We start from the raw sequence: 17,725 nt of genomic DNA on the forward strand, positions 1-17,725 counted from the left end.
TCATAAGGACGGACTGTGGTTCCAGAGGGCTCAGAAGGAAACTTCCCGCCCACTTCCCGAGTCAGAAGGGAAGGACTTTTTTTTTTTGGATGTGGCCAGTTGGAAATTCGTTTTGCTTGATCCCCTGTGTTTGTGACGGGTTTGTTTTTTTTTTTTTTTTTTCTTTCTCAATCTGGGAGGTGGAAATTGAGGCACCAAAGGTAGATTTCAGTTGGTTGAGGGAAAATTATTTGTTTTTTTTTAAAGGTACCTACAAAGCACAGGATGGCAAACAGGAGCAACGGCACCGCAGAGAGTATGAGCAGCCAACGCCATCCCAGGCTGGGCATAACGAACACGGCCAGGACCACCTCAAACACCGTTCCGATGGCCCAGAATACCTGGCAGCGGAGAAATCAGAAGTCAGAATGAGCAGGAAAGAGGGGCTGAATGGTCCAGGGAACAACAGCTGCCTCCTTACCTCCTCAGTCTCCCTTTTACAGAGACTTTCTGCCAATTGCCCCAATTGGCCCCAATTTACAGATGGGATTACTGAGGCCCAGAGAGGTAGCAGGATCATCAAACCAAAGCTTGAAGGGCCTTGAGAGGCCTGTAGTTCAGTTCCCTTCTTTATAAGACAAGGAAACTGAGGCCCCCTGAAGTTACAAGATTTCCATAAGTTCACATAAATGATAGCCAACTCAGCTGGATTTGAATCCAAGTCCTGTGCTCCCCATTTCAGCCCCTTTTCTTTACTCCACGGGAAGGAGACTTGCCCACAATCACAAGGCTAGTAAATGTGGGAGGACTTATTTGGATCCCAGACTAGGACTCTCCATAATGGGGCCAGTGTGGACGGGGTGAGTGGTGTGGACAGTGCGGCCACTGTCACCAGTGTGGGAGGATGGTCAGTGGGAACAGGCTGACTCCCAGGGTGGGACAGGGCGGCCAGTGGGCCCACGGGACAGGGCGGAGAAGGTGGACGGTGCAGCTGGGAAAGTCAGCCAGTCGGGATGGCCAAGATGTAGAGGTCAGCCATGGTGGTCAGGATCTAAGCCTGTGTCAGGAGGCTGAAGTAGTTAATTAGACAATTAAGCTGCTATCGGGGTATTCAGAAAGGAAAGAAGAGGTCGGTGTCAGGAAGACCTGAGTTCAAGTTCAGCCTCAAGCATTTTCTAGCTGTGGACAAGTCACAACTTTGATTCTTTCAGCTCCTGAATTGTTTTTTAAAAAAAGAGCTAGAAAAGGAAATAGCAAATGATTCCAGCATATTTTCCCAAATGACCCCAAATGGATTCACAGAGTCAGACACAACTGAAAAATAACTGAACACAGGGAAGGGGAGTCCCTCCCTCCACTCCTCAGCCACATTGAGCCTGCGATGACCCCAGTGGGGTCTGGAGGGAGTGTTCCAAGATGGTAGCTGGCTGTGTCCCGTTAACAGGCAGCCTGCGCAGAGATGACCCAGTATGAAGAACTGGCTCCGGATGTAAAACTGGAAGGGGAAAAAGAAGTGTAAAGGAGTACAGGCCTTGGAACTCATCCAGTCTCAGACCCTCATCTTACAGATGAGTAAACTGAGGCACAGATAAATCAAATAACTTGCTCAAGGACCCAAAGCTTTGAATTGGATGGGATCCAAAAAAGCTTCTCAACCAGCTAACTCCTCCTGTTAGACTAGGACTAAGGACAGAGAGAGGAATTAATTTAATCAAGGTCACATCGTTTATAAGGGGCAGAGTCAGGATTTGAACTCAGATCCCATGCTAACAGGGCTCTACACAAAATTATTTTCCAGAACCACTCAGCACTGTCCCTCTCTGACCTGCTACTGCTCCATAAAATCAATGACTGCAGAGCTGGAAGGGATCTCAGAGGCCGTCTAAGTCAGTCCTAAGATTTTATAGAGGAGGAAACTGAGGCCCAAGGGCTGAAGTGATTTTACCCACTCACCCTGGTAATAAGAATCCTTTTATATTTCAGATAATTGGCGATTTGTAAATTTGGGATAGATTACTTGAGTTTCCTTAAAGCACACGCTCCGTCCCTTCCTTGGAAGGGTGTCACCAGGCCCAGGAAGGACGCTGCTCCCGGGGCTGGAGGAATGGGGTGATGGGGAAGAAGCTGCGGGGGCCCGAGCCGTCTCCCTTGCTGGGGTTCTGAGCTGCAGCGCCATACCTCTATCAGTAAGATGCACTTGGCTCTGGCCTTCATCGGGAGGAACTCGGCATACAAGGTTACCCTGCGGAAGAGAAATTCAGAAAAAGATGGATTATTGATTGACAGGAGGAAGTGCCGATCAAATTAATTGACCCCGTGATGCCTTTCGGGGACACTTTTCTCTGTGCTGACTGCTTCTGTTAAAATGCAAAGTCCTCCCCCCAAAATAAAAAGAGACTATAAAAAAATACAAAGTCTCTGGGGCCAGGGAAAGTCTTGTTTATGCTGATACCCATAACTTAGGATAGTGCTGGAACATAGAAAGCTCTTAATAAATGTTATCTTCCTTCATTCATTCAAGAAAGGGTTCATGTCATGGGAGGACTCATAGTCTGAAGGGACGATAAAATTCAAAGATCTAGATTATTTTGGAAAGTTTAAAACAACACTGTTCCAGTGGAACGGACACTGGCTCTGGAGCTGGAGAGGTCCTGGGGGCCAGTTCTGTCTCTGACATTTACTAAGCGTTTGCCTTTGGGCTCCCGTGGCATCTCCAGTCATCCTGGTCTCTCTCTTACCACCCAGATGGCTCCGGAGGGGAAGGTGAGGCAGGTGACCTTGCCCGGCCCTCCCTCCTGTAAATCCCATTCACCGCTTGTCATGACATCCCCTCTCTGATGTCTTGTCCTCTGAGAATGAAGGACAGACAATAGTAGACTTCGGACAAGTCACTGAGTCTCAGCGAGGGGATTAGACGAAAGGGACCCCCCAGGGCTTGGCTAGGTTTAAGGGGGAATATCATTACAAAGAAAATGGCCTGCTAGCTATTCTCTGGCCTGGAAGCCTTTGTACAAGGGAGGTCCCCCATATCCGGACCCCTGCCCTCCTGACCTGGGAAAATCCAGGTGCCACCTCCTACAGGAAGCCTTCCTGATTCCCCCTTCCTCCCTTTCCAATTATTAGCACTCTCTCCCTCCTAAAATTACTCTGTCTTTATTTGTATGAGGTGTCATTTGTGTGCTTGTGAGGGCATCAGCCTCCCCACTAAGTGCCATTAGGGAATGAACTTTCCCGTTCTGGTCTTAGTATCACAAAGGGCCACCTGGCACATCACAGGCACTAAATTGTCACAGAGATTGGGGGGGAGCACAGTGCACAGAGCACCCGCCTGGAGTCGGGAAGGCTCATGAGTTCGAATCCAGCTTCAGACACTTCCCGATTGTGTGATCTTGGGCAAGTCCCTTAGCCCTATTTGCCTCAGTTTCTCATCTGTAAAATGAGCTGGAGAAGGAAATGATGAACCACTCCAGTACCTTTTGCCAAGAAGATTCTAAACGGGACCAAGGAGAGTTGGACATGATTCAAACAACTGAACAGCGGAACACAGAGATGGAAACATTCGCATTGGTGGGAATTCAACTGGTGAAAAGCAGAAGGAACCAAGTTCCAGATAGAGGAGATAGGGTCGATAAAGACACATAGGTGGGAAAATATGGTAAACATTTGACGGCCAGAGTAAGTGGGGGGCATTTTTTGGGATCAATCTGAAAAGGGGCCTTGAATGTTGGGATAACAGTCTGAGTTTTATTCTGGAGGCATCTAGGAATCGATAAAGATTTCTAAGCAGAAGGAAATATTCACTCAATAAGCTTTAATAAGTGCCTGCAAGGAGCAACCACTGCCTTAGATGCTGGCGATATGGGGGTACAAAGGCAGAAAAGACCAGTCGTCCTTGCCTCGTATGAGAAGAGTTCAAATCCTGGTTCTGGGATTTCCTTCCTGTGTTACATTACACATATTCCTCAGCCTCTCTGGGTCTCAGTTTCTTTTCCTTTAAATAAGGGGATTTGAACAAGACAATCCCTTCCAGCTCTAAAATCTGTGCTCCTACAGCCAGGATTGTTGGACAAATTTCCTAACCACTCAGAGCCTCAGGTTCTATTTCTGTAAAACGAGGGGATTTGAACAAGACGATCCCTTCCAGCTCTAAAATCTGTGCTCCTATAGCAGGGATTGTTGGTTAAATTTCCTAACCACTCTGGGTCTCAGTTTCTCTTTCTGTAAAATGAGGGGATTTGAACAAGACAATCCCTTCCAGCCCTAAAATCTGTGCTCTTATAGCCAGGATGTGAACTTGGAATCAGGAAAACCTGTTTTCAAATCGTGCCTCTGACGTCCCCTGAATGTGGGAGTCACTTAACCCGTTCGTATTCTGGGCAACTCTGAATTGCCGAGGAGGTGCCAGCCTGCCCGGGGAAGGGCGTTTTCTCACTTGAGACTTCCCTATACCAGGGAAATCACAGCTCCACCTCCCCTTCCCTCTCCGTTCTGCAGACAGGCTCATCCTTCTGAGGGGTAGAGCCCCCCTTCCCGGAGTCCCCACGCAGACTAGACAAGAATAGACGTTATGGGCCTTTGGATTATCCGCAGACCCCCGACCAGGCCGCACCGGCCTTTGGAGTTAGAGATGGCGCCGTCCGCCTCTGGGTGAGGGGAGACCCGGCCGGGCGTCGGCCCCTGCTCTTACTGGGTTTTGCCTCTCAGAAGGGAAGGACCAGGGGAGACAGCCACGACCCTCTCAGGGGCAGCAGCGACCCCTCAGGGGCTTGGGAGCCAGAATCCACGGCCGAGCCCGGACTAATGAGCTGACTCAGCAGGGCCCAGAGCCGAGATGCTCGGCCTGGGAAACAAGGGGGCAAATTGTGTTCTGAATGGACGCGGTGGAGCCGGTGCTTCCAACTGAAGCTCACGCTCCCCGGGCCCTGAATGGTACAGGGCAAAATGGGTCGGGGTCTCTGGGAGGAAATGTCCGCACTTGGATTCCTGGGTAACTGAGTAATCTCAATAAAGATCTTTTTGTAAAAGCTGCTGGGAGTTAACGGGTGAAATGATGCTGGTCCCCGTCACCAGCACCACTATCGGAGAGAACCCGGCAGAGCGGGGACTTGGCGGCAGCATCAGGAAAGAATAGTTGCCCCAAGGTCCCGGGCCTCGAGGGGCCTGGCGGGCCCACCCTGGGCACTCTGCCCCCTCAGAGCCGGCGGGAGTGGAGGTTCAGGAGCTCGGAGAAGCTGACACACTTCCTCGTGTGTGTGTGTGTGTGTGGTCTCTCCTGATAGAACAGAACGGAAGCCTCCTGAGGGCAGGCGCTTTTTGGTATGCTCAATGCCTAGTACTTTGTCTGTCACAGAACAGGTGCTTCCTACTTACTTGTAGAGGGAATACACAATTTTACATCTGGGAAGGTCTAGTATAATATTGCCCAACTGAGAAATTCCGGGGCAGCTAATTGGCCCAGTGGATAGAGCATCAGCCCTGAAGTCAGGAGGACCTGAGTTCAAATCTGGTCTCAGACACTTAACACATCCTGGCTGTGTGACCCTGGGCAAGTCACTTAGTCCCAATTGTCTTAGCAAAAAAATAAAAAAATAAATAAATAAAATAAAAAAAAAATCCCAGGCAAATAAATCCCTGGGTGGGGTCATGAGCCAAAGAAAATAACATTAATATACTTACTTAAATACCTACATACATTTGTACATCGTACACATCCATATACCTGCATAATATATACTTGCATATAATATATGCAAATATAGTCATGAATGTGTGTGCATACAGATATGTATGCATGTGAATACTACACATATGTGTGTGTGTGTGTGTGTGTGTGTGTGTGTGTGTGTGTGTGTGTGTGTAAAAGTTTTTTGAGTTGTCTTCAGGATTAACCCAGCTCAGACAAACTCAGTGTGGCATTCTGGGTTACCGTCACAGCACCCTTAGGAGAGAGGGAAATGGCTTTATCATTCTCCCCATTTTACAAGTGGGCAAAATGAGACCTGGAAAAGTACCCCAAATGGCCTGGGTAGCCAGCGTCTGAGCTTGGATTTGAACCCCTGACTTCTAGCTTCTGGGTCTTCTCCTGTCACTGTGGTTGTTTCCCCCCTCAGCTGCCAGCATGGTTTTTCTGAAGCCCACTCTGACCCTGTCATTCTCCTCGCCCCTTTTCAGTGCCCACCAGGGACTCCCCGTTATCTCAGAGATCAAGTATAAGCAATTCTCTTAGAGGGGAGGAAACGCTCCGGCCAGTTGTCATCCCAGGTGAGGAAATCAAGATTTGGGTTTGTTTTCAGGGGGCCGCCCGGTTTGAGGCTGGAGGAAGATGCGCCTGGCTTGGCGATGAGTTCTGTCATGATTACGATCGTGCTGAGAGACAGATGAGCGAGCAATGAAATTAGCAGGCTCCGAGCAGCCGTCTCTGACTAATTCTGACATAATTTCCTGATGTTCGCTGTTGAGACCACAGCGAGCTCTTACCGGGGATCTTATGTGGCCGCTCTGCTTGGGAAGAGGCGGCCCAGTGGGCAAACCTGGATTAAGCCCCTACTATGTGCTAGCCAGTGCTCACCACTGGGGCTATGGAGCTACGGGGGAGGGCTAGCAGACTCGCGTGATAGCAATGGAACATTTAGGGAGCCTGGAAGGGTAAATAGAAGCCCTATTGTGAAAGGTTTTTAAATACCAGACTAAAGAATTTTTTTTATCATGTCCTAGAGGCAATGGGCAGCTAGGTAGCTCAGTAGATAGAGTCGGGAAGACCTGAATTCAAATCCAGCCTCAGAGACTTCCTAGCTGTGAGATCCTGGGCAAATCACGCAGTGCCTCAGTTTCCTCATCTGTAAAATAAGCTGGAGAAGGAAATGGCAAAGCTCTCCAGTATCCCTGCTAAGAAAATCCCAAATGGGGTCGTGGAGAATTAGAAACAATCATCACCAGCACCATTTTTTATCTTATCCTAGAAGCAACAGGAGCCATTGAGCCTTGGAGGAAAAAGCAGCCTTGAGGGTCCCTTTCCTGTACAATTTCTTGTGAGATACGTGGCCTCCCAGCCCGGTTTTGTTCCTTCTGCTGTGTGACCTCCCATGGAGGAATTGTTTCCTCAGTTGGAAAATCAAGAGTTGGGACTGGGAGATCCCGATGCTTCTTTCCAAGCTTTAAAGCCTGTAAATTCTGTAATTTCACCTGAGGACTAGTGCACAGAGGAAGGAGCTCCCGGGTGAGCAAACCCCTCTCGGGATAGGTTAGCTCCTTCTTTTCCTTTTCATCTATAATCTTAACAAGTTGCCCACAGCCCTGCCTGTTCGGGGCCCACGAGGAGCTGTGCCCAGGGTCACACAGCCAGTGTGCTCAGGGGAGGGACGAGAGTCCAGCTTTTGCCGGCTCCAAAGCCGCTGATCTTGACCCGCTTTGCCCTGCCGCTTCTTTCTCACTTGATGACAAGGGGAAAGCTGGAGCATCCTCACGGTCCGACCATCTTTCAGCGGATGACTGCACCGTAGTCAATGAACAAAGGCCCGGGGCTGGGATGTTTGCCATCCTGTCAGGATGATGGCCCAGCTCTGGGAAGCGAGCCAGGCAGCGGAGAAAGGGATGGCAGCGGAGGGAATCGGTCCCAAGATGTGCGACCGGAGCCCTAGATACGGCCCAGCTCGCAGGTGCGGAGGCTTTAAAGGCAAGTCTAACCCCTGGCATGATGGAGTCCGGTGCTCCATCAGTCAGAGCCTTGGGAGAAGGATCAATAATGAATGGGGAAGGAGGAGGGGAAGAAACATGGCTGCCACTTGCTCTGGGGGTAAAATTCCCAGCGCCTTCATTTTCCAGCAAGCGTTAAGTCCCAGAATGACGGAGATGGGAATGTGGCTGCCCTTGCTCATCCCCCCCATGCCCAAGGCCTCATGAAGCTTTCTCTGCTTTTACTGTAACCCAGGGGGAGGCAATGCCCAGCCCAGAGGCCGCAGAAGGTCTGTGGAATCATTTGCTAAGGCAACCACAGATGATCACGAGCTCCCACTGAGTTTTTAAGTTAATAATTTTGTGTGGTCCGTGAATGGCCCTTGGCAGAAAAAAAAGTCCCCAGCCCTGTTCTAGCCAGAACTCATGAGATCATAGGATTTAGAGCCTAGAGATGATCTCCATTAAGCCCCTCATTTTGGAGAAAAGGAGACCTCCACCTCTCAGACTCCCCCAGGATCTTGCTCCTCCTCAGTATGGATTTGTTCAATGAATGAATTTGCCAGATTCCACTTTACAACTTAAACCTCTGTGATTTTGTTGGTTTGAGCACTCTCTCCACCAATGCAGATAGCCACTCTCTGACAACTGATTCAAATGCTCTTTGAGAGCTGCTATTTCCCTGACCCACCTCCATTCATTCCTCTACAGACAATTGAGCCCAGAACATCCCTTAACTAGAAGCTAGACGTGGTCTTCAACAACAGCTAGACCAGCTTCACTGGGTCCATGATAAAAACTGTTTCAGTTTGGTAGGACTTTATGGTGGTGGTGGTAGTAGTAGTAGTAGTAGTAGTAGTGATAATAGTAGTTGTAGCAATAGTAGTAGTAATAGCAGAAACAGTAATAGTAGTTATAAAGGGAATAATTATAGTGATGGTAGTAGTAGTAATAATAGTTGTTGGGACAGCTAGGTGACCCCACTGAGTAGAGCAAGAAGACCTGAGTTCAAATATGGCCTCAGCTGTGTGATGCTGGGCAAGTCACTTAACCCTGTGTGACTCAGTTTCCTCATTTGTCAAATGAGCTGGAGAAAGGAATAACAAAACACTCCATTACCTTTGTCAAGAAAACTTTAAATGAGGTCACAAAGAATAGGACTGGATTGACCAACACTAACACAAGTAGTGCAATGAAACAGTAATAAGAGCAGTAGTAGTAATGGTCATCATAAGAACAGAAGAAACAATTAATAACTTAAAAGAAGTAGCAGTAATAATGGTATTAAGACAAACTGCAGTAGTAGTAGTAATGGCAGTAAGAATAACAGTAGTCATGATAGTTAAGAATACTACAAGTAGTAATGGTGGTAAGAATAGTATAATGATAGTGGGAGTAGTAGTAGCAATAGTAATTAGAGTAGTAATAGTAATAAATGTTGTCAGAGGTGCAATAGTAGTAGTAATAAAAGAAATTTGATAGCAGTAATAATGATGGTAGTAAGAATTGTAGTATCAGTGGTAATAAAAGTAGTAATGTTCCTAATGGCAGTAATAAATGTAAAAGCAGTAATAGTAATGATAGTAAGGGGTTTAGTAGCATTGGTAGTAATGTAGTAAAAGCAGTAGTAGTAATGGTAGTAAAAGTAGTAGTAATGGTAATAAGAATAGTAGTAATAATGGTAGTGAGAGGTATAAAAGCAGTAACAGTAATGGTAGTAAGAAGTTTTGCAGCAGTAGAAGAAATGGTAGTAAGAAGTAGTAATGGTAGTAAGAGGTTTAGTAGCAGTAGTAATAATGGTAATAAAAGTAATAGCAATAATAATAGGTAGTAAGAGGAGTAAAAGCAGTAACAGTAATGGCAGTACAAGTTTAGTTGCAGTGTAATAAAAATAGGAGCAGTAGTAGTGATAATGGTAATAAGAGGTATAACAGCAGCACTAATAATGGTAGTAAATAGTAGTAGTGATGATGGTCGTAAGAGGCATTAAAGTAGTAGTAGCAGTGGAGTAATAGCAGTAAAAATAGTAGTAGTGGTAGTAAGATTAGCAGTAGTAATAATGGCAGTGAGTGGTATAGTAGTAATAGTAATACTGTAGCAAGAGTAGTACTAGTAATAGTAAGACTAGCAGTAGTAATGATAGTACAAGTAGTAGTAGTAACAGTAGTAACAATAGTAAAAATAATAGTAGCAATGGTAGTGAGTCACAGAAGACAGTCCCCTCGCCCTGGGATGTGCTTACTTCTTGCCTCTGGCTCTTGGAGCTTCCTTTGAGACTCGGGACAAGTCTATATGGATCCTCCCCTCATTCCCCCACTGCTCCAAACTCCCTGGCATATATATATGCACATATGTGTGCTCTGTGTGTTTCTAAATATACACATACACACCCAAGTGCTGTATGTGCCTTCACATGGACATGTAGTCTTCCCCAGGAGCCTTGCAGGTGGGTCTACATCTCTTCCCATCTTTATATCCTGGCACTTAGCACAGTGCCTGGTACATGGCACATGCTTAATAAATGCTTTTTGATGGTTTGGTTATGGATGAGAAGACTGAGGCAGAGAAGTTCAGTGACACACATAGAATCGCACAGCTTTCAGTCCACTGACCTGCCCTCTGGGAGCCCCGGGTCACCTCCACACTGAGAAGAGGGATTGGAGTCTTTAGTGAATGAATGAATGAATATTTACTTACGACTGAGGAACTCCTCCGATCCCAAAGCCCACGAGGCCCCTGAGGACCAGGATCCAGCTGTACACGGGGGCAAAAGCACTGAGGATGCCGTAGTAGAGAGTCCACAAGACGCTGATTTTCAGCCCCTGCAGCGGGAGGAGGCAGAAGCAAGGCAGAGAACAGGGAGGTCAGCCTCCACGAGAGAACACTACCCACACACCACCAGGCAGTCTGATTCCAAAGCCAGAGCTCTAGATCCCCATCTGTCAAATGGGTGTTAGACTCTGATCTCTTTGGGGGAGGGGGGATTCTTTGGGACCTGACTGTGCCCCTAAGTCTTAGGCTCCTAACATCCAGTCCAGTTCTCTTCGTCTCTGTACGACGCAATTCTCCCAGACTGCCTTCTCCTATGATAATAATATTAACGTTAATAAATTTATATTAATAATGGGCACAAAATATTCGTCTCATTGAAAACTTTTTTGACATCTTGTATTTTTCATGGTGATCTTTGTGCAAATATTTTTCAAAACTGGATAGACAGATGGACAAAACGTTTCGTGAAATAATATTTCTTGCAGCTTTGGGGGGTAGGAGAAAAAGCCTTTGGGCCAATTCTTTTCTCAGCTTTCCCCGGGTGGAGCTTGGGGCCCACCTCCAAATGAACTAAAACGTCCTTCTTTCTTCCATTTCCTTTTTAGCCAAACCATTAAGATTGATAGGATTCATCTCTTTGTATAATAGGTCCACTTGCTGGTCATTGGACAGAGGTCTCATTTTGAGAGGAGAGATAAGGATGATTTTACTGGTGGAACCTTCCATGTGAAGAAGCCCCCTCTCCAGTGCAGATCTTGCTCCACACCATGTCCCCCTCCCCTTAGTTTCCTAAAACACCGAGAGGTTCATACAGCCAGCCTGCGTATCAGAGACAGCACTGGAACCCTTCTTTCTGGTTTTAAGTCAGGCTCTGCACCCACTACATTCATTTCCCTGCCCTCCTACATTTAGAATAGCGACAGTCAAAGTCTGTTGATGATTTAGTGTGAACTTAGGTGTGAATCTTAGCACTCTGAATCTCACGGTTTTCCATCACCTTAATTTCCCACTGTTTCCCCACCATCTCCTTCAGAGAGTCTTCCCTATATCAAAGGATCCAAAAGAAAGGGAGAAAAGGAGGCTGCCTCTTATGGTGGAAAGGAGTCGCTATTATTATCATGGGCGGGTAGACACTTAGACTTCCCTTGGCTTTCTCACCAAAAGTTAGATCACTCAGTCATTTCTCCCAGTGTCCATCACTGTGGAGAGCTTAGGAAAGGGGTTCCCCATGCTCAGGAAGGGCATTTGGCACGGGGAGAAGGGTTGCAGATTGAGGGACGGGCATTTTCAAAATTTTTTCTTGGGGAATCCATACTGACTCCTAATTTGATTCATCTAAGATGAACTTTGCTTTGAATTCCCTGATCCTGGAGAAGAATGAGGGGAAGTGAATGAAAGGGGCTGGTAAAAGGGGAGGAAAAGGACGTCAGAAGGGTCTAGTGATAGAGGTCCTTTTTTTTTTTTTTTGAGCCACTGAGAAGGTGGTTGTCAATATTAAATGAGATAATAACTATAACGTGCTCAGCACAGTGTCTGGCACACAGTAGGTGCTATGTTAGTTATTATTATAAGCTGTTGTTTAATTGGTTAGTTCCCAAGATTCAGACTACAGTATTCCGGAAAACTTTGTTGTTTTTGGTCGGTGTTGTTCAGTCAGGTCCAAATCTTCCTGACCCCGTTTGGGGTTGTCCTGGCAGAGATCCTGGAGTGGTCGGCCATCTCCTTCTCTAGCTCTTTTTGAAGATTAGGAAATCCAAGCCAACAGGGCAAAGCGATGTGCCCAAGGTCACACAATTAGGGAGTGTTTGAGGCTGAATTTGAACTCGGGTCTTCCCGACTGTAGACTGGGTATTCTCTCTCATCTACTGGTAGTTTATCTGGGAACTTCTGGGAAAGACTCTAAAGCACTGTCAAATGAGGGTGTTCTAAGAACACCATATGGGCCCAGCCATGGGAGTTCTGGAGCCAAGTGCTAAGCTTTCAGAGCAAGCATTTACATCTCAAAAAATAGGAAGCTTGATTTCTTGGTTTGTGGATTGTTTGGACTTAAGAAAGGGATGGACAAAATGTTAGTAATACTAGGTATACTTAAAAGTGTGTCCCGTTCACACTATTTTTTCTGGGGAGCTGGAGTTACAGGCTACACCCTATTTGAATAAATAATAGTAATAATAATAATAATAATAAATGATCAAAAGGAATCTAAGAGTCATAGAATCAAAGATCTGTTACTGAGTAATTAATGGGAATCAATGAGCATTTATTCAGCACCTACTGTGTACCACTAATTTCTGGGGATATACAGAAAGGCCAACAAGTCAGCTAATAAAATTAGTCCCATATGATGGAAAGACCATGAATACTGGTAGAGAGGAGAAAATGGGGGCAGACGGATGAAGGAAAGAGAGAAGCCCAAGCTTCCCGAGCTATGTACAGCAGCAGCTTGAGAATCTCAAAGCCAGCTCGGTTCAAAATTGTAATAATCGGAGCAGGAGCTAGACAGATGTTTGCATTGCTCATGGGAAATAAGTGATGGATGAAGATCCCAGGACTTGCAGCGAAGAGAACAAATTAGTCTTTGATCCTCAAACACTTTTTTTAATGCACCTCTTTACACAAAACATCTAATGGGTGAATTACAAATCATCTCATCTCTTGGTACACCGGCCAAGGTCCAGAGGAGAGTGATTAGGCTGCTAGGTGAGTTAGAAGTCATACAAAATGAACTGGAAATTTTGTTCTGGAGAAGTGAAGATTCCAGGGAGAAATACATATGCATGTGGGGGGGAGGGAGGGGAGTATGTATGTATGTATGTATGAAATATATATATGTCAGATTGGGCAGGACATTTTAAGTCAGGAAGATCCAAGTTCACATTTCACCTCAGACATAGACTAGCGGTATGACATTAGGCAAATCACTTAAATTCTCTGCCTCGGTTTCCCCATCTGTAAAATGAGAGGATTAAACCCAAAGGGACTTCCAGCTTTAAATTTAAATCCTTTGTCACTTGAAAGATAGATTAGATTCAAGGAACACTTAGCAAAGTGTTAGAAGGTGCTTAATAAATGTTTATAATCTGACTTGTTCTGGCCCCAGGTTGCAGAGAAGATTTTGGCTTGATGTGAGAAATATTTCCCAACTCTTAGGTCTGCCCCAAAGGGGAGTGAATGGCTTCAGCAGGCAGGGGGTTCCCCTTCAGTGAAGGTCTTCAAGAGAAGACTGGATGGCCCCTTTGCCAGAGATACTGAGAGAGAACGGGATTCTTATTTAGATACTGATTGGACCAGCTTGAGTTTGAAAGTCGTTCCACCTGAAGATTAAAGCAGGATCCTTCGTTAAAGCAGGATCCTTCGTTAAAGCAGGGTCCAGAGGGCTTTTACATGGCCACACTCGGTCTTTGGCTCAGGCAGGGCTACCAGGTAAAAATAAATAAAGTGCATTGAGGATCTTCAGTGAGCCAGACCCTTCACTGATTCAGCCTAACACCCCCACTTTCAGGCCCAGGAAGCCTAGCTCATGTCTGGGTAGCCATTTCAAGTTCCTAAAGTGCTTTGCCCACAATGATGAGAAGAAGGAGGAACCGTGGGTTAGTACAAATTAGTGATTGTTATTTCTTTCCTGCCCAGTCACAAGGGGAAGGGGACTATAAATAAATCCTCAGCAGGGGCCGTGTCTCCTCCCTATATTCATTCTTTAAAAAACAAACAGAGCAAAGCTTCCCCAAAGGAAAGGGATGGGACTGTCCCCACGGCCTGGGGAAAGGGCATCCTAAGGAATCACGTTAGGATGGGGGGCACTTTGCCCCTTCCTCTAGGATTTCTGCAGCAGAGCACAGATTTTCAGACGGTGATCGTCACCAGGCAAAGCAAAAAAAGGGGACAGGAGTAGGAGGGAGGTGTCAGGCAGGGGCGGTCTGCCAGCCCAGGGAGGAGGAGGAGGAGGAGGAAAGAGTCTCTTCTCTGCAGGAGACGAGGAAGCCTTTTTCTCAACCTCCCCCATCACAATGCACATGATTCATCGAGGAACAGTCTCTGAGGCATCCCAGGATAGCAGCATCTTGGTGTTAGGGCGGTAAGAGGAAGGAAGGCTGGATTTGAAAGAGAGCGCCTGGGTTCTTTAAACTCTTATTTGACCATGGCCATGACCATGACCATGACCATGACCATGACCATGACTTCCATTTCTGCACCTCCACCAGATAAAAATCAGTTATTTCCCATTGAGGGCAATAATCTTTCTGTTCTCCAGGATGATGCAGGATCCCAGACCTTCAATTTCCAGATCTTGCCTAGTCTACCTTCCTAGCTCTCTCTCCTTATCCGACCCCTTCTCTCCTTTCCCAGTCAGTTCTCACCTAGAGTACTGCAGCAGCCTCCTAATTGTTCTCCCTGCCTCCAGTCTCTTCCCCATCCCAGCCAAAGTCATTTTCTTAAGCAATCTGATGATGTCATTCTTCTACTCTACTGATTCCGAGCTTCCTGTGGCTTCTAGAGTAAGATGAAGTCCTCCCCAGTTTGGCTCTAAGACCCATCTCTTCAGTCTCCTCTCAGTCTGACAGACCGGCCTCTTTTCTATCCTTCACCTGACCTTATCTCCCACCTCCAGATTTTTGCCCTGGCCATCCTCCATGCCTGGTTCTCCTCCTCACCTCTGGTTCAGGGACCCTCTTTTTTCAGATATTTATTTTCTGCATAAAGCCTTTCTCTGGTGCCTCCCAACTACTAGTACCTTCCCTCTCCCCAAATTGTATTTAACTAGTGGGCAAGTCACTTAACTCTGTTTGCCTCAGTTTCCTCATCTGTAAAATGAGCTGGAGAAGGAAGTAGCAAACCCCTTCAGTTATCTTTGCCAAGAAAATCCCAAATAGGGTCACAGAGAGTCAAACTCAATTGAACAACAGCCTCCCAGATTCCCACAGTCAGTCATCCTTATCCCTAGCCAATCAGCTGCCAAATTGTCCCATTTCTTTTTTCTACAATGTCCCTCACATATTATAGTTAGCCCTCTCTCCACTCATACAAGTCACCACTCTACAAAGATCTCTGCATCAGCCTCCAGCTTGGTCTCTTCCTATGCCAGTTCATCCCCCGTACAGTTATTCTTTGTCCATAAAGTTTAGATCTGAGTCTGTCACTCCCCTGCTCAATAAACAACAGTGGCTCCCTATTTCCCACTTAGATCATATGTAAATTCATTGGTTTGGCATTTAAAGTTCTTCCCACGCTACTCATTCTGATCCTCCCAGTGTCCTCACTTGTTACTCCCCTTTTTTGATGTTGTTGTTGAGATAACTGGGGCTAAGTGACTTGCCCAGGGTCACACAGCCAGGAAGCGTTAAGTGTCTGAGACTAGATTTAAACTCAGGTCCCCCGACTTCAGGGCTGGTGTTCTATCCACTATAGCGCCACCTAGCTGCCCCATTTTTGAGGTGTTGTTTGAGAGACATCCAGAAGAGTGTCCCTCATCTCCTAGCTTTACAAAGGCGGTCCTGGTTTTGAAACCTTTTTCTCTCCTCATCTTTGTCTCTTAGGATCCTTGTCTTTATTCTGGATGTCTCTCAGACATCACCTTCTGCAGAACTTTCCCAACCACCCCAGCTGTGAGTATCCTCCCCCCAAAGCTCACCTTCTGTCTCCCCTCTGTGTTTCTATGCCATTTCCCCCTTTAAATGGAAGCTCCCTGAGGGCAGCAGGTAGTTTTTGCCTTGCTTTACATCCTCAGCACTTTTCACCGTGGTTAGGATTTAGTAGATGTTTAATAAATGCTCACTGAGCGATTGAATACGATGAAAACTACACACGCAAGTTCTCCTGATTATGGTTGACTTACTGTTTTTCGTCCGTACTGGTCAGAAATGTTTCCCCAAAGAGTGGAGCTAGACATCATTCCCACAAACACCACCTGGAGGACAGGAGAGATAACTCCTGTTAGAGATGAATAAGCATCCAGGAAACCCCAGTAAGCCACGGCCAGCCCGGTAAGTTAGGAAGTTACTCAGACTCAGAAAGCTTTTCAGAGCTTGGGGGGGCCTTGGAACAGGGGATGTCAGAGCTGGGAAGAACCTTGGAACAGGGGACATCTGTCAGAGGTGGGAGGGAACTTAGAACAGGGGATGTCAGAGCTGGGAAGAACCTTAGAACAGGGGACATCTGTCAGAGGTGGGAGGGAGCTTAGAACAGCTAGGAAGGACACTTTGGGACAGAGAATGTCAGAGCTGAAACCTTCAGGACGGTTCAAAGACATATTTGGGCCTAAGCCACACAGCTAAGTCAGAGCCATCAAATATTGAACCCAACTATTGATCATCTTCCTATTTTCCAGCTCAGGGAACTGAAGTAAACAAGTTAAGCGATGTGTCCAGGCTGACACAGGACCGGACCCCGAGGTCGACATTCTCCCCAACACTCGCGCCCTCTTCTCAAAAATGAAAGCAAATGTCCTGCGCGTGGCAAGCCAGCTGGTCATTCGAGTGCTGGAAGATCATGACATCATGGATCCTGAGCTGGGAGGAGCCTCAGGGGAGCATAGCTATGGTGCTGGAGGGGAGTTCAAGTCTGACCTCCTCCTCGCTATGTGATCCTGGGCAAGTCCCATCCCATTCACAACCTCGGTTTTCCCATCTACAAAGTGGGGGTGACAATGATAGCATGTACATCCTAGGGTTATTGTGAGGATGGATGGAGAGACAGAGAATGACAGAGATGGAGGCAGACAGACAGAGAGACAGAAACAGAGAGACAAAGAAACAGAAAGAGAGAGGGAAAGAGAGGGAGAGAGACAGAGACAGAGACAGAGCTAGTCAGAGAGACAGAAAGAGAGAGACAGACAGAAATAAAGAGAGAGAAAGAGACACAAAGAGAGAGATAGAGAGAGAGAGAGAAAGAGACAGAGCTAGACAGAGAGAGAGATAGAGAGAGAGACAGAGAGACAGAGACAGAGAGACAGAGACAGAGAGGAAAAAGACAGAGAGAGAGAGATGGCTTGGAGGAGAAAGGGAGGCTGGTGACCTTGCAGAGCCTTTCCTCCCTCACTGAATCCAATTCACTTGCATGTCATGGCCTCACCTCCCTGATGTTCAAGAATTCAGGACAATGTTGTGAGGACAAAATGGGATCATATTTGTGTAGGGTTTTGTAAACTTTAAAGTAGTATAGAACTCCATCCATGTATTATTATTATTATTACTATTGCTATTATGTGCTGAGTGACAAGAGTCATCGATAACCATCACTTGATGAGTGGGACAAACGTCAGTGCTCTAAGAATTCTGGGCGGGGAGGGCCACGGGCAAAGCAAACT

General features: G+C 46.6%; 1 protein-coding gene across 1 annotated transcript in view; it reads right to left on the bottom strand.

The window, feature by feature from the left end:
• Positions 1-17,725, bottom strand: part of SVOP (SV2 related protein) — a 54,357-nt gene that overhangs the window by 18,887 nt on the left and 17,745 nt on the right. Inside the window, exons 5-8 of the mRNA XM_051972981.1 lie at positions 16,256-16,327; positions 10,348-10,472; positions 2,158-2,221; positions 255-380 (exon numbers count right to left, since the gene is read on the bottom strand). Of these exons, the coding sequence (XP_051828941.1) occupies positions 255-380; positions 2,158-2,221; positions 10,348-10,472; positions 16,256-16,327 (387 nt within the window). The remainder of the gene's footprint in view (positions 1-254; positions 381-2,157; positions 2,222-10,347; positions 10,473-16,255; positions 16,328-17,725) is intronic.

Source organism: Antechinus flavipes, chromosome 1 (genome assembly GCF_016432865.1).
Source record: "Antechinus flavipes isolate AdamAnt ecotype Samford, QLD, Australia chromosome 1, AdamAnt_v2, whole genome shotgun sequence".
Taxonomy (NCBI): Eukaryota; Metazoa; Chordata; class Mammalia; order Dasyuromorphia; family Dasyuridae; genus Antechinus; species Antechinus flavipes.